The sequence below is a fragment of the Pectinophora gossypiella genome, chromosome 2 (assembly GCF_024362695.1).
Source record: "Pectinophora gossypiella chromosome 2, ilPecGoss1.1, whole genome shotgun sequence".
In the NCBI taxonomy this organism is placed as follows: Eukaryota; Metazoa; Arthropoda; class Insecta; order Lepidoptera; family Gelechiidae; genus Pectinophora; species Pectinophora gossypiella.
Window position 1 is genome coordinate 9,529,708 of NC_065405.1, and position 13,364 is coordinate 9,543,071.

The 13,364-nt window shown below is 37.7% G+C and overlaps 1 protein-coding gene across 1 annotated transcript in view; it reads right to left on the reverse strand.

The window, feature by feature from the left end:
- The window catches only part of LOC126376551 (zinc finger protein 423 homolog), a 31,718-nt gene extending 18,851 nt beyond the window's left edge, over nt 1-12,867 (reverse strand). The window contains exon 1 of the mRNA XM_050024023.1: nt 12,394-12,867. Within this exon, the coding sequence (XP_049879980.1) occupies nt 12,394-12,496 (103 nt within the window). The 5' untranslated portion in view covers nt 12,497-12,867. The remainder of the gene's footprint in view (nt 1-12,393) is intronic.
- Nucleotides 12,868-13,364: the final 497 nt, after the last annotated feature.

Here is a 13,364-nt window from a genome sequence, read left to right on the forward strand (position 1 = left end):
AATACGGGACCGAAGAATCTCACCCCAAGGAATTTAAAATACGACATATTAAGGAAACGAGTCTAGTCATAAAGGAGGTTGTATAACTGATGAAGAGCATACTTTGCTTGCTTTTATTATCGAAGTAATGGACTAGAAATACTTAGAGAATTATTATTATTGTATTGTAAAAAGCAATTATAGGTAGTAAAAGGTATTTTGCGCTAGTTACACGATAATGTTACGAAGTAATGTCGGTAACTAAATAATAATAATAAACGTGTTTGTAGAGTTTGTACCCAGTTCCCACAATATTTAATATTTTCATCTTGTTACGTCTCTCCATTCGCAACAACATGAACAATACAATATTTATTTTTTGTTGGTTTAATTAGTTATAGTTCATCTAAATTATTTACTTATTTACGATAACAGATCAAATTGTCCTTCATACTGATAATGGGGGTTAAAAATCCAAAACATGCTTACTTACGTAAACTCAGGCATGTATGTAATTTCGTATACTTAATTCAAATTCAAAAACTTTATTGTCAAACCATCAAATTAATTAATTAATTATAAATTTGCCAAATGCAAAATGCATAATTTTGCATAATGGGGTAGAGAGCCACTATAATCAAGAGACAATTCGCAGGTACTTTTGATACGAAGTCCTAAGATGGATATTGTGACAGTTGACCAGTCCATTATAGTGGCCCAACATGTTAAAAGGACACCATCGCTCTTTTTCTTTTTACGACTGACTATGCACCTAAACGCGTATTAAGTATTTTATTCGCTCCCAAACCATCGTAAAAGCAATATAAATAGATAAGTAGATATTTGTAAGAAAAACCAAACTGCCTTCTTCACGAGTAAGTACGTTTATAAGCAGAACTATTTATATCAATCTGTCGCCTACGCCCCGGATGCAGCCAACAACCCCACAATAATGACAATTAGATTTCGCCCTCGACACCTTGGCAGAAAAAAATATAAGGAAGTACTTATTTGAGAAAGTCTTTTTTATGGATTTGTTTATGTTTTACGGACATCGATAATAAACATTAAGTACTTAAGTTAATTTAAGTAATTGTTACAAAGAATATACCAAGTATAAGTATAAGAAAATGTTACCCATTTATTAAAAAATATATTATAAGAAGATCTTGTCAACTACATTGGAAATTAATTGTGCTCTTTTTCAGCGGATAAGAATTTGACAGATGTAACATCAAATAAAATAAAATTGTATGATTGTGTATTATGTATAAGGCCGTTATCGTTATAAAATCTAAACACAATACAATACAATACAACTTATACAATATTAGTACATTTTTCACAAGAGGAAGAAAGAGTCTGATTACCAACGAGGGTGTTGTTTAGTAAGTCCACAGAGGTTCATGTTGCTTAGGTGTTGCTCTATGTTTGTAAATCATGAAGTATATATTTTATAAAACATACATTGACGTCTTGATATTGAAAACCCAATATACAACAAGATGGCGATTCTCGCGCATTTTTAACAAACTTCAAAAAAGGTGGTTCTGAATTTGACACGCGCGTATGTATGTAATATTGTGGAAATTGCTCAATATTCGTATGTTAGTCTATGTGGGCTTATAAACACACGTGCCAGACACACTATGGGTGGTATTAATAAACTAGTCTCAGCTAAGACTGCCCTCAAGATCATGCACAAGTCCCTGTTTTTATATAAGAACTGTCACTTTGACATGATCTTGAGGGCAGTCTCGAAGCTGAGATTAGGGTGGTATTAATCATCCTAAGTTACGTATTGTTCTCAGAAACTAGAAATCGTATTGCAATAATACTAATTGGATTAAGTATCGTTCAACTTAGAGAACAGTGCAAATTACAACGGCTAAGCAATTATAAAATTATGGTAAAAAAAACAGTATTATGGAACAATAACGATGGTCTCATTGATGTCTTTGTATTGAGGAAGCTCTTGTCAAACTCACTGCCAATCTATCCTAAGAATTTGTTTACCATGGCGTACGACCATTGCTATCTCCTAAAGATCACTGTTCGGAAGAATTTCAAAAAAATATCTTCTGGTTTCTTAGTTTTTAAAGCGTCTTCTTCTATCGTGTGGGTGGAGTACCAACCTCATCAACCCTGGTGTCAGGGTTATTATTGAGCCGCCAAAGGCCATTGACATGGCTCATGTCAAAGACTACTTACTTACTATGAGGTAGTAACCGTGACCAACGGCTTAACGTGCCTTCCGAAGCACGGATTATCTTACTTTTTTGGACAATCAGGTGATCAGCCTGTAAAGTCCTAACCAAACTAGGGATCACAACGTGTTTTTTTTGTGATATGTCCCCACCGGGATTTGAACCCGGGACCTCCGGATCGTGAGCCCAACGCTCAACCACTGGACATCAGACGTTTAGAGCGTGATTTTTCCGTACATATTCCGGTTTTAGTTTGTGAACGGATATTTTCTCAGAAATATGACGAACTATAAAATAGGTAGCATGAAAGTAGCAGGAAACACGAAGCGTATCGTATACGAGTAAACTGCATATAATTTCACAGTTAGGTTAATAATAATATAAGTATGTAAATACAACCAAGATGTATATATAGCATGTAAGTTTCTAAAAGGAAATTGGCGATAAACCTTGTGACCTAGTTACGACGTGAGCGATACTAGAGCGATATTATGGCTGGAGCGTATTACTTATAAGTGGTAGGTGTAGCGGGATAGGCGTAATTAGCGACGATTGCAGCAATTCGTCGGGTGGTGTCGGTGGCGGCGCGGGCGCAGGCGCCGGCGGTGGGCGGCGGAAGCGCACTTCCTAATTGACCGTCTGCGACACCTCAACCGGCGCCTCGGCAATCAACGCCAACCGCTACTCGTCCTATACTGCATCAGAAGAGATCATAAATTCTTTACGCTCTTCAAGCATTCAGCTGCTCCCGTGTATAGGTAGGTATTGTACCTATGCATTATTAGTTATAACTGTCTTGATTGAGTAAATTGCATGGCAGGCATCAAGTCTAAACGCCTTTATCTTCAACTAGTAACTCAACCCGGCTTCGCCTAAATACACCACTGTTTTCTGGGTTTTTTTTTATGCTGTGGTACCTCTCACTTTGAGGTCACAAGTTCGGATCCAGCACATGCAAACCAATGATTGTCGAATTTGTTTTCGAATTCATGTTTGGATCATAAATGATTATCACGTGCTCAGTAGTGAAGGAAAACATCGTGAGGAAATCCACATTCCGAGAAATGTATTTTCGAGGTATGTGACCTAATCTGTATTGGGCTGGTTTTCCCTTCGCGGGTTGGAAGGTTAGACAGGCAGTCGCTCCTGTAAAAAAAAACCAGACCTGTCAAATCTTCACATTGTTTTTTTTTTGCATTCTGCTGATTTACGTACTACTTTTTCAGCGTCATTCAAGTGAGGCGACAAAAACCACGGGGTTCGATCAATACCCGCAGTCTACATACTAATAGACACCTTACTCACTAGTGTCAAGGTCTCACTGCTGCACTACAGAAGTCGTCGTGGGATAAAATAATAATTGCATTACTCTGTAGGTTAAATACTTTCTACAAATATTACTTATAAACATTATTATTGGCTTGCCCCCTATTACATGGAAATTAAACACATAGCTGGCGAGGAGTGGGTGTATGTACTATACACCTCTACCCACCCCTTCATGGATACAGGCGTGGCGTTATATTATGTTTCACATTACTAATTGGTTATTTCACTGGGTGAAAGATAAATTATAAAATTCAACTAGCATTTAAAAATAGAAGCCAGTCTAAGACGATAAAAAAATCAATCTCATTTTTCTTTTTGACTAATTTTCGTGATCGCTTTTATTGATGACGTCACATGCCAAGTTTTCCATACCACAGTGGAAAATAGAAAGTTTCAAGGACTCCAAGGAATATTTTATTTTTGACGTTTCGTAAAAAGTATCTCAGTTGACTTGATTGAGAATTATTGTGTCATTTTCAATTTGAAACAATAACTTGTAACAAATTCCATTCAAAGAAAGACGGAAACAGATTGAGCCTCTCATCCTTTCTTCTAAACCATTTACTTTTTAATATGACACCTTGCGAACAAAAACTGGAGTTTAACAAGTGTATTTATGATAATTACGATGAATAAATGTATTCTGCCATAATAATACGAATTTATACGCTCATAGAGTGAAGTCACGCAAGTAATTTTTCGGGCGTATTTTTAACATCGATAATAAAGACATGTCTATAAAACCAGCAAGCGCAATAATAGGCAAATAATAATAGGTGGTTTGACTAGTTTCCAACTAGTCAAATCAGTTACTTTCAATTAAACGCTAAATACGAATTTAAGTAAGTACTATGGATTTTGTACCAAAAAGAACACCGTAACGTCATAAAAACGTGGTAAAATGTCACTTATTACTTTTATGTTCTTCTTGATTAAAATTCATAAGTAAATCGAATAAAAAAAAGAAAATGTTTTCGGCAGTTACTTAATATTTTAATAATTTATTTTCGACTAAAATACTATTCAATTGTTGTTTCTAGTACGAAAAGGAAGGAAGCTCTTTGTTTTCTGATTTTAAAAATTATAAAAAAATAATGAATTATGTTTATTTGTTGTATTTTTTATTGCCTGATATTATTTCAACTTTTTTATCATTGTAGGAAACTTACAAAGTGATAAAACCGAAAATTTTGTACTCCCTAAATTCTAGATTCAGCTTAATATCGGCCGAGTTATTTTTTTGATCTTATCTCTTTGTGATAATGAATAAACAAGCATATATATAAAATATAGTGTGACTTTTACACGTGGTAAGTGTATTAGCGACACCTTTTTTTTCAGGTCCTAATTAACTGCTGGAAAGTGTTTTAACGATAAAGATAAAATAAATAATAGAATAGAAAAATACCTACAATTACTTTTTCTAGTACACGTCTATGTACCTATAAATATGAGATAATAAAAAGCAAATCTTCTCATTTAAGCTCGTCACCTGACCTGTCCTTATTATAATCAACTTTGTATCACCTTGCGAATCAAAAATGCTCAAGTGAATATTCACTGACGTAACAAAGGGTAAAACATCTGCTTACTTATCTTATATCATTAGCATTAGACTGACATAGATTTATAATATACAAAAGAATAAGAAAGAATAATTTCAAAAGATATAAGTAACTACTAAAACATTATAAATTCCTCTTGATATCATTTCAGAATCATGGTCTGAATCATTCCTCTAAGTTTTCGTTACGATGTCACTAACACCCATACGTATTTACATGGCTACCCTGTACGTACTTGTACGGGGAAATGGAATGAAATGGGTATAAGTAATATCGTAATGAATCGTAATCGTAAATAATACTAAGGACGGGAAATTCAATTTAATATTAACTCAGAATAATGAGCTGAATCATCCCCCTCAGTATTCGTTACGTTACTTATCTATACAGGTATAGATAAGTAGGTACCTCAGCAGTTTTTTATTGACTATCAATATCACGTAGGTACATAGACATGGTAAATAGGTACCTATTCAACATAAATAGGTTAGAATTTGTTATTTAGTAAGTATTAGCAACTTTCTAAAAAAATACCAATGACCTACCTCTATCTCTAGTTCTACCATATTTTTAGCTACTTGAGTATAACAATTTTGGCGTAAAACGTTTTAGTTAAAAATTACGTAAATAGGAATGAGAATTTATTTGAAAAAATAGAATTTCGTACTTTGGAAAAATAGTAAAAAAATATTTTTTAAATTACTTACTCACTTTAGAGGACTCTCAATTGTATCGGAAAGGAAGCAACTAACTTTTTTATTGTCTGTCAAGGGCGACAATGTTTAATAACATACACGTAGTTTTTACAATAAAATGTGCGTTTTACGTAAAATGCTTTTATAAAGCGGCGTAAAAAGAATAAATGTTGTCGATCTGCATTTTTAGTTATTTTAATAGGCACTCAAATGGCAACATCGTGAAATGCTGTCATTCGTACAAATAGTTTTCCCCCGCTCCACGAGGCTACTTTTCCGAACTCCGTGAACAGCTAGCTCACTTCTATGCTGACTTCTCTACGAAACGGACGTATTGTGGCTACATTTGGATAAGTATTTATATAAGTGCTTAAAAGGTGTGTATAAGTAATCTGATTCTATGTTGAAAAATTATAAATATTATTAAACTGGAAGAATACAATTATATGGTGCAAATTCTGAATGTGTGTTTATTTTATCAGAAGTGGGATCTGAACGTCACCATGAGGCGCGGCAAGAAACGCAAGTCAAGTGGACGTTCCAGGAGACGGTCTACGTCGAGTTCGAGCTCGTCTAGCAGCTCGTCCAGCTCAACCACGTCATCCACCTCGAGCAGCAGTGCCCGGGACCGACACAGGCGTAGTAAGAGGCGTCGCTTGGAGTCGCAAACCGTGAGTCAGAATGTTTTATTATCATCAGTGATTCCGGAGTTCGACCCACTTGTGGACAATGTGGATATGTGGTTGAATGTAGTCGATGCAAATGCACGTGCGTTTAAGTGGTCTGATAGTGTAACTAAATATCAGGCGCTACAAAAACTACGTAATACCGCGAAAACGTGGCTCGAGTCGCTGCAAAAGAACAAAACGACTTGGACCACGTGGAAATGGAAACAATGGCGCGAAAATATTTCTGACACATTTCAAGCCAAACGTAATATGTTTTTGTTGCTTAAACAAATCGTGGATGCAAAACCGTTACCAAATCAATCACTTTACGAGTTTTATTTTGAACAAAAAGGAAAAATTGACAGGTTAGGGTTAGATTTTCGCGAACAAGATTTAATTTCAATAATAGTTGGTTCTATCGGGGACCCAAACATTAACACGGCAGCCGAAGCCGGTAATTTCAGATATTGCGAAGATTTAGCGTCATTTCTGCACGGCAAAGTCCACACCATAGCCGAAAAATTACTCACATCGAAGACGAGTTCTATAATTAAGATGAATACTCCGCGACCCTCTCAATCAACACAATCGAGTAATGAGACCAGGTCTGATGTTTCTTTGGCAAAAGACCCTACTACAAAAGTAAATGCAACCGCTTCCAGTGATGTTTGTTACCGTTGCGGTGAGACGGGCCACAGGCGTAATGTTTGTCCAGTGAGAGACACAGTTCGTTGTGGCTCATGCAATAAGGTGGGTCACGTGGAAGCGATCTGCAAGTCAAAGCGGTTTAGAGCCAAGAATGAGAGGGACACGGAGGTTAAAATGATTTCAGGGTCTTATTCAAAACAGAAGTACTATAAAAAGATTCAATTAAACGAAATTGAGTGTGAGGCTTTTTTCGACATGGGAAGTGACTGCTCTTTGATTACAAGACAGCTAGTCAACCGATTTCACCTTCAAACCATTACTTTGAACAATCCAATTAATTTGAAAGGTTTCACAAATGGTACAGGTGTGCAAGTAACAGAAGCAGTGGCTGTAAAAATAAAGGTGGATGCTGTAGAACTAATCATAACAATGTACGTTATTGATATATTGACGGGGTGTGACATTTTGATAGGACGGAATTTTACCGAGGACCGAAGCATATTATATGTGCGCGTGGGTGACATACTGACTTTCCAACCTGCTGATTCGTTGAATGTTTTCAATGTTAATTTAGAATCCCTTAATGAAGTTTCTCGTGAGCATCAAAACCTACTGCAAAAGATATTTTCAAAGTTTCCTCAATGTATTGCTACAGATTTAGCGAGTTTAGGAAAAACCACTTCGGTCGAATTAGAGATTGAGCTTACCACTAACAAACCTGTCTGCCAGCGACCATATCGAATGTCTGAGAGAGATAGAGAAATTACACGTAAACTGACAGATGACTTGCTAACTAACGGAATCATTCGACATAGCAACTCTCCTTACGCAAGTCCTGCGTTATTGGTAGATAAGGCGCAGACGGAGGAAAAACGGCTGTGTATTGATTATAGACCGCTTAATAAAGTCACGGTGAAGGAAACTTACCCCATGCCTTTGATAGAGGACCTGGTTGATCGGTTACGTGGCTGTAAATGTTTCACTTCACTTGACCTTAAAAGTGGGTATTACCACATACCCATAAAAGAGGAATCCATTCCAAAAACTGCGTTTATCACACCAGATGGGCATTTTGAATTTACCAGAATGCCCTTCGGATTGTGCAATGGACCTGCAGTCTTTCAAAGATTGATGGATACTGTGTTGGGGAATTTACGATTTGGCCGCGTTATTTGTTACATGGACGACTTATTAATTGCCACTGAGTCATACGAAGAAAATGTTCAGGTTTTGGAAATGGTTTTAGACATTCTTGACAAAAATGGATTGACTATTAATCTAAATAAATGTTCATTTTTCCAAAAGGACGTGTCCTTCTTGGGATATGAAATTTCGGAATCAGGGATTCGCCCTAATTCTCGTAAGCTCAAGGCTATAGAGAACTTTCCCACCCCGACCAATATCCATCAGTTGAGACAGTTTCTTGGGTTAATTAATTATTTTAGAAAATTCATTCGAAATTGCGCAATTTTATGTAGACCTTTGACAAACTTATTAAAAAAGGGGATTGCATGGCAATGGGGTATTAAGGAAAATCAGGCCGTGTCCGATCTGAAAAAGGTGTTAATTGAGAACGCAGTACTAAATATATTTGACCCTCGATTACCTATTAATTTATATTCTGATGCAAGCCGCGATGGAATAGGATGCATTTTAACTCAAGTCACTAAAGATGGCGAAAAACCAGTCTATTTTTATAGTAGACAAACTACAAAGGAGGAAAAAAATTATCACTCTTTTGAACTTGAGTTATTAGCTATCGTAACTGGGCTACAGAAGTATAGACATTATTTGTTAGGAAGTCATTTTAAGATAATTACTGACTGCAATGCGGTTCGCCATGCTCTTACGAAACGTGACATAATACCACGAATCAGCAGATGGGTTTTATTGACTCAGGAATTTACGTATGACATTGTACATAGAGCTGGGTCACAGATGCAGCACGTTGACGCATTAAGTCGGAATCCCATACCTAGCGATGACCCGAACGATACTGCTGTACGAGAAACTAATGACGTGTTATCGATAACAATCACTGAGGGGGACTGGCTTTTATCGGTTCAATTACAAGACCCAGGTATTTGCAGCATTAGGAACATTCTATTGTCAGGTGAGGCCGACCAAAATAAAAAAATATTTCATGATTACGAGTTACTAGGTAACAAAGTATACAGGAGGACAGAATATGGGCGTAGGTGGTTAGTGCCGAAGGCATGTGTATGGCAAGTGATCAGGTGCAATCACGACGATGTGGGACATTTTGCGGTTGATAAAACCGTGGAGCGAATACGATCGAAATATTGGTTTCCTCGTTTAAAGAAAACTGTATCTAAATATATAAAAAATTGTTTAAATTGCATTTATTTTAAAAGTATTCACGGTAAAAAGCCAGGTCAGTTATATCCGATACCAAAATATGCTCGCCCTTTCCACACACTGCATTTAGATCACGTTGGTCCGTTTGTGAAATCCTCGCGGCAAAACAGTTATTTATTGGTAGCAGTAGATGCTTTTACCAAGTTCGTGTTTATCTCTGCAGTTAAAAACACAAAAAGTAAATCTGTTATATGCGAACTTAATAAAACATTCAAGATTTTCGGTAATCCTATTCGATTAATATGTGATGCAGGTAGCGCTTTTACATCTTCATTGTTTAAAAATTATTGCAAAGATAGGAACATTCGGCTTCATATTATAGCAACAGCGGTTCCGCGTTCGAACGGCCAAGTCGAACGTTACAACCAGACCGTGCTAGAGGCCCTCCGTAGTATGGGTGCCGATAAGGATAATAACAAGTGGGACGAAAATATCACTAGTGTTCAACAAGGTATCAATAGTACCATTAACAGAACCACTGCCGCAGTACCCAGCGAAGTGTTTTTCGGGTTTAGAATTCGTATGAATAATGATCAAATCACTGATGATGGTAATGTTGAACGTTCTGTTGACGTAACGGCTTTGCGACAAATGGTAGATGATAATATAAAGAGAGAGGCGCTTCGGCAAAAGGCAGACTTTGACGCTAAACGTAAGCCGGCCGAGGAATACAATGTCGGTGACTTAGTGGTGATTAAAATACCAAGTCAAACGAACGACGGACAAAGTACCAAACTATTGCCTATGTACAAAGGTCCTTTCCAAATTTCGGAGGTCCTGGGCCATGACAGGTATCGAGTGATGGATATGAGGGGAGCTGAACGATCCTCTAAACGTTATGATGGAGTAGCTTGTGTAGAAAACATGAAGCGATGGGTGAGAATAGGAGAGGATGATGAGAACCCCTCAGAACCGGATGTTGTCCCAACAGGTACACGTATTTACATTTATACTTTGTTTTTATTTCATATATAAGTAACTTGATTTTCTAGCTGACGAGGAGTGGATGTGTTATACACCCCTGCCTACCCCTTCGGAGAAATAGGCGACAGGCGTGATGCTATCTATGTTCATGTGCCTTGCCTATATACATACGAACATTAATTTAAAATAACTGTTCATATATATGCATTAACAAAAAAAAATACATTTGCATATTACATACATAAACTCACGCCTGTTTCCCACCGGGGTAAGCAGAGACTATAGAATTCCATTTGCTTCGATCCTGACACACTTCTCTTGCTTCCTCCACATTCATCAATCGCTTCACTTGCATATTAAGGGTGTGAATTACCTTCTTTCTATTGTCTGTTTATGTATTAACATAGGTATCGAGTTACATGGTGAAGTAGTCTAATGTAGTCGCATCAAACGAATTAATGGTATATTATGAGTAAAAGGTAACGGATATCCAAGTGAACACCGTTACACTAGGAAAAGGCAATATACAACTAATTACACATTAAGCAACTTGGTTAAGTCCTATAAAATTGGTTAATCACTGGGTGGTCTGTGTACGACACAAAGTTCAAAGTATAGGATGATATACAACCAAGTGTATAAGAGGTATTAGTTAAGCCATAGTTCCTGTTTGCTGTAATATACTATTGTTGTGTTAAAAGCGACTTCATAACTAATTGGTGTTTAATTCACGAATTAAATGAATGAACACTAATTGGTAAGCAGCTGATGAGCTAAAAATATTCTGATAATACAAATACTCTTAATGCCTTTTGTTCTCAGCTCCTACATCAGACTAGAACGATGGTCGGGGACGACATCGTCAGCAGGACGGCCGGATGTTGTCGATCTGCATTTTTAGTTATTTTAATAGGCACTCAAATGGCAACATCGTGAAATGCTGTCATTCGTACAAATAGTTTTCCCCCGCTCCACGAGGCTACTTTTCCGAACTCCGTGAACAGCTAGCTCACTTCTATGCTGACTTCTCTACGAAACGGACGTATTGTGGCTACATTTGGATAAGTATTTATATAAGTGCTTAAAAGGTGTGTATAAGTAATCTGATTCTATGTTGAAAAATTATAAATATTATTAAACTGGAAGAATACAATTATATGGTGCAAATTCTGAATGTGTGTTTATTTTATAAAGTTGTGGAAATGAAATTCAAATAAATGAATTGTTTTCAGCACGACCGATATTTGCTATGAAAGGAAGTTTTCATAACATTACACCTACTAACACCTTATAATATCGAAACATAGATAGTTTTTTTATAGAAAAACGGACGATGAGGGTAAAGTATACAAAATATCATACTTGCTGCCTTAAATATTTTTAGTTTCCCAAGTATATACTATATATAACATGTAAGTAGGTAGGTACTAACATTAAGTCATGCATCTGCATGAGCTATCATATCCGTATGACGTAATTACAGTGTTTACTTAAAACATTTCGGGTACAAAAGGAAAATAAAAGGTGTGCAATGCGCAGGAGCAATTGTGACTCGACATAAAAAGCCTTAAGGTCTGTTTGGACACTTGCTCATAAACTGTCTGATAAGTATCCGATAGTTTTATGGACACTATCAGCAAATGCTGGATTAAAGCACATAATAACGGGTTCTTACCGGGAATATCGGGAGTCTCATATCCCCATTTAAACGCGGTAAGAACCCGTTATTATGTGCTTTAATTATGATAATAACCGCGTAAACAATGTATAATGCTGGATTACGTAGATGTAAAGAGATTTCACGCACATAACAGAAGGTCACGACTATAACCCTACTGGGGTAGTCAGAGGTACAACCATCGCAAGATGGACTTAGTGCTACTATGTTCACCGAGCTTTCTGTTAAAAAAATATATTTTGTAGGATACAAATTAATCTTGACGAAGTTTTTGCAGTGTCAGTACCGGCACCTGAAACAAACCGACCCTGGTCATCTTACCTTTTATGTCTTCAGTAGTGACGTCGTGGTTCTCCTTGTTGGCCTGGATCTTCTCTATGAGGTGTTCTAGCCGACTGCTGTTGCCTTTAAATAGCATGATCATGTCTGCGGGCTGCGCCGGCGACGTCAACCGTCCGCAGATTGCCGCAGGTGCACGGGTTCCAGTTTATTTTGGTATTTTTTGCGGGTGCGTTTACCGCGAGTGCGAATTAATGCGCGCGCGTGTCCGACAGGTGCCCTGGAGCCGCTAATTGAAGGGGCGCCCGTCGCGAGCTGCCCTTCGTATGCTTCCTTCACGCCAATTATTTGGGTGGCTGCTGCCGATCGGCTTTAATTAGCGACAATCATTCGCGGCACGCACGGGCAGGCTTCCGGCTGCAGGTGCCTTTAATTTTGCGAGTATCGTCGTGCAAGCGTAGCAGCGCTGGTCCCGCGAGTACACTTGGTGTTGTGAACGCGCGCCGGCGGCGGCGTGTGCGGCGCGACTGCGGCCAGCACGGTGGGCGAGCCGGCGTGGCGGCGGCACCCTGCGCCCCGCCCGGCGGACCGCCCACACTCCCCCCACTGCACCCAAACCGCCTTCCAACCTTTTGCAGACACACTTCTTCAATTATACCCTTTGTAGAGTCCTTTGTCCTCATGCAGGAAGAGGCATATGTCGGATATCCAACAACATCCATAACGAGGAATCATTTGTAATTTCAGGTTTATATTTCAGAAGTCTACATATATAAACTTACGCTCGTAAATCTTAATGGAGTGAGCAGAGCCACAAGTAATCAAAGATACCTAACTTGCTGCCACTATTGATAATTATGAAGAAGAGTTCAGAAGTGTGCCTACTAATCTTGTAGCTGCATAGATATGCAGCTATAACCAAACATGTATCTACATGGTTGTGTAAAGTCCATATCCATAAATCAAAGACATGTATTAAAAATACAATTTACTTTGTACTTTTACATTACATA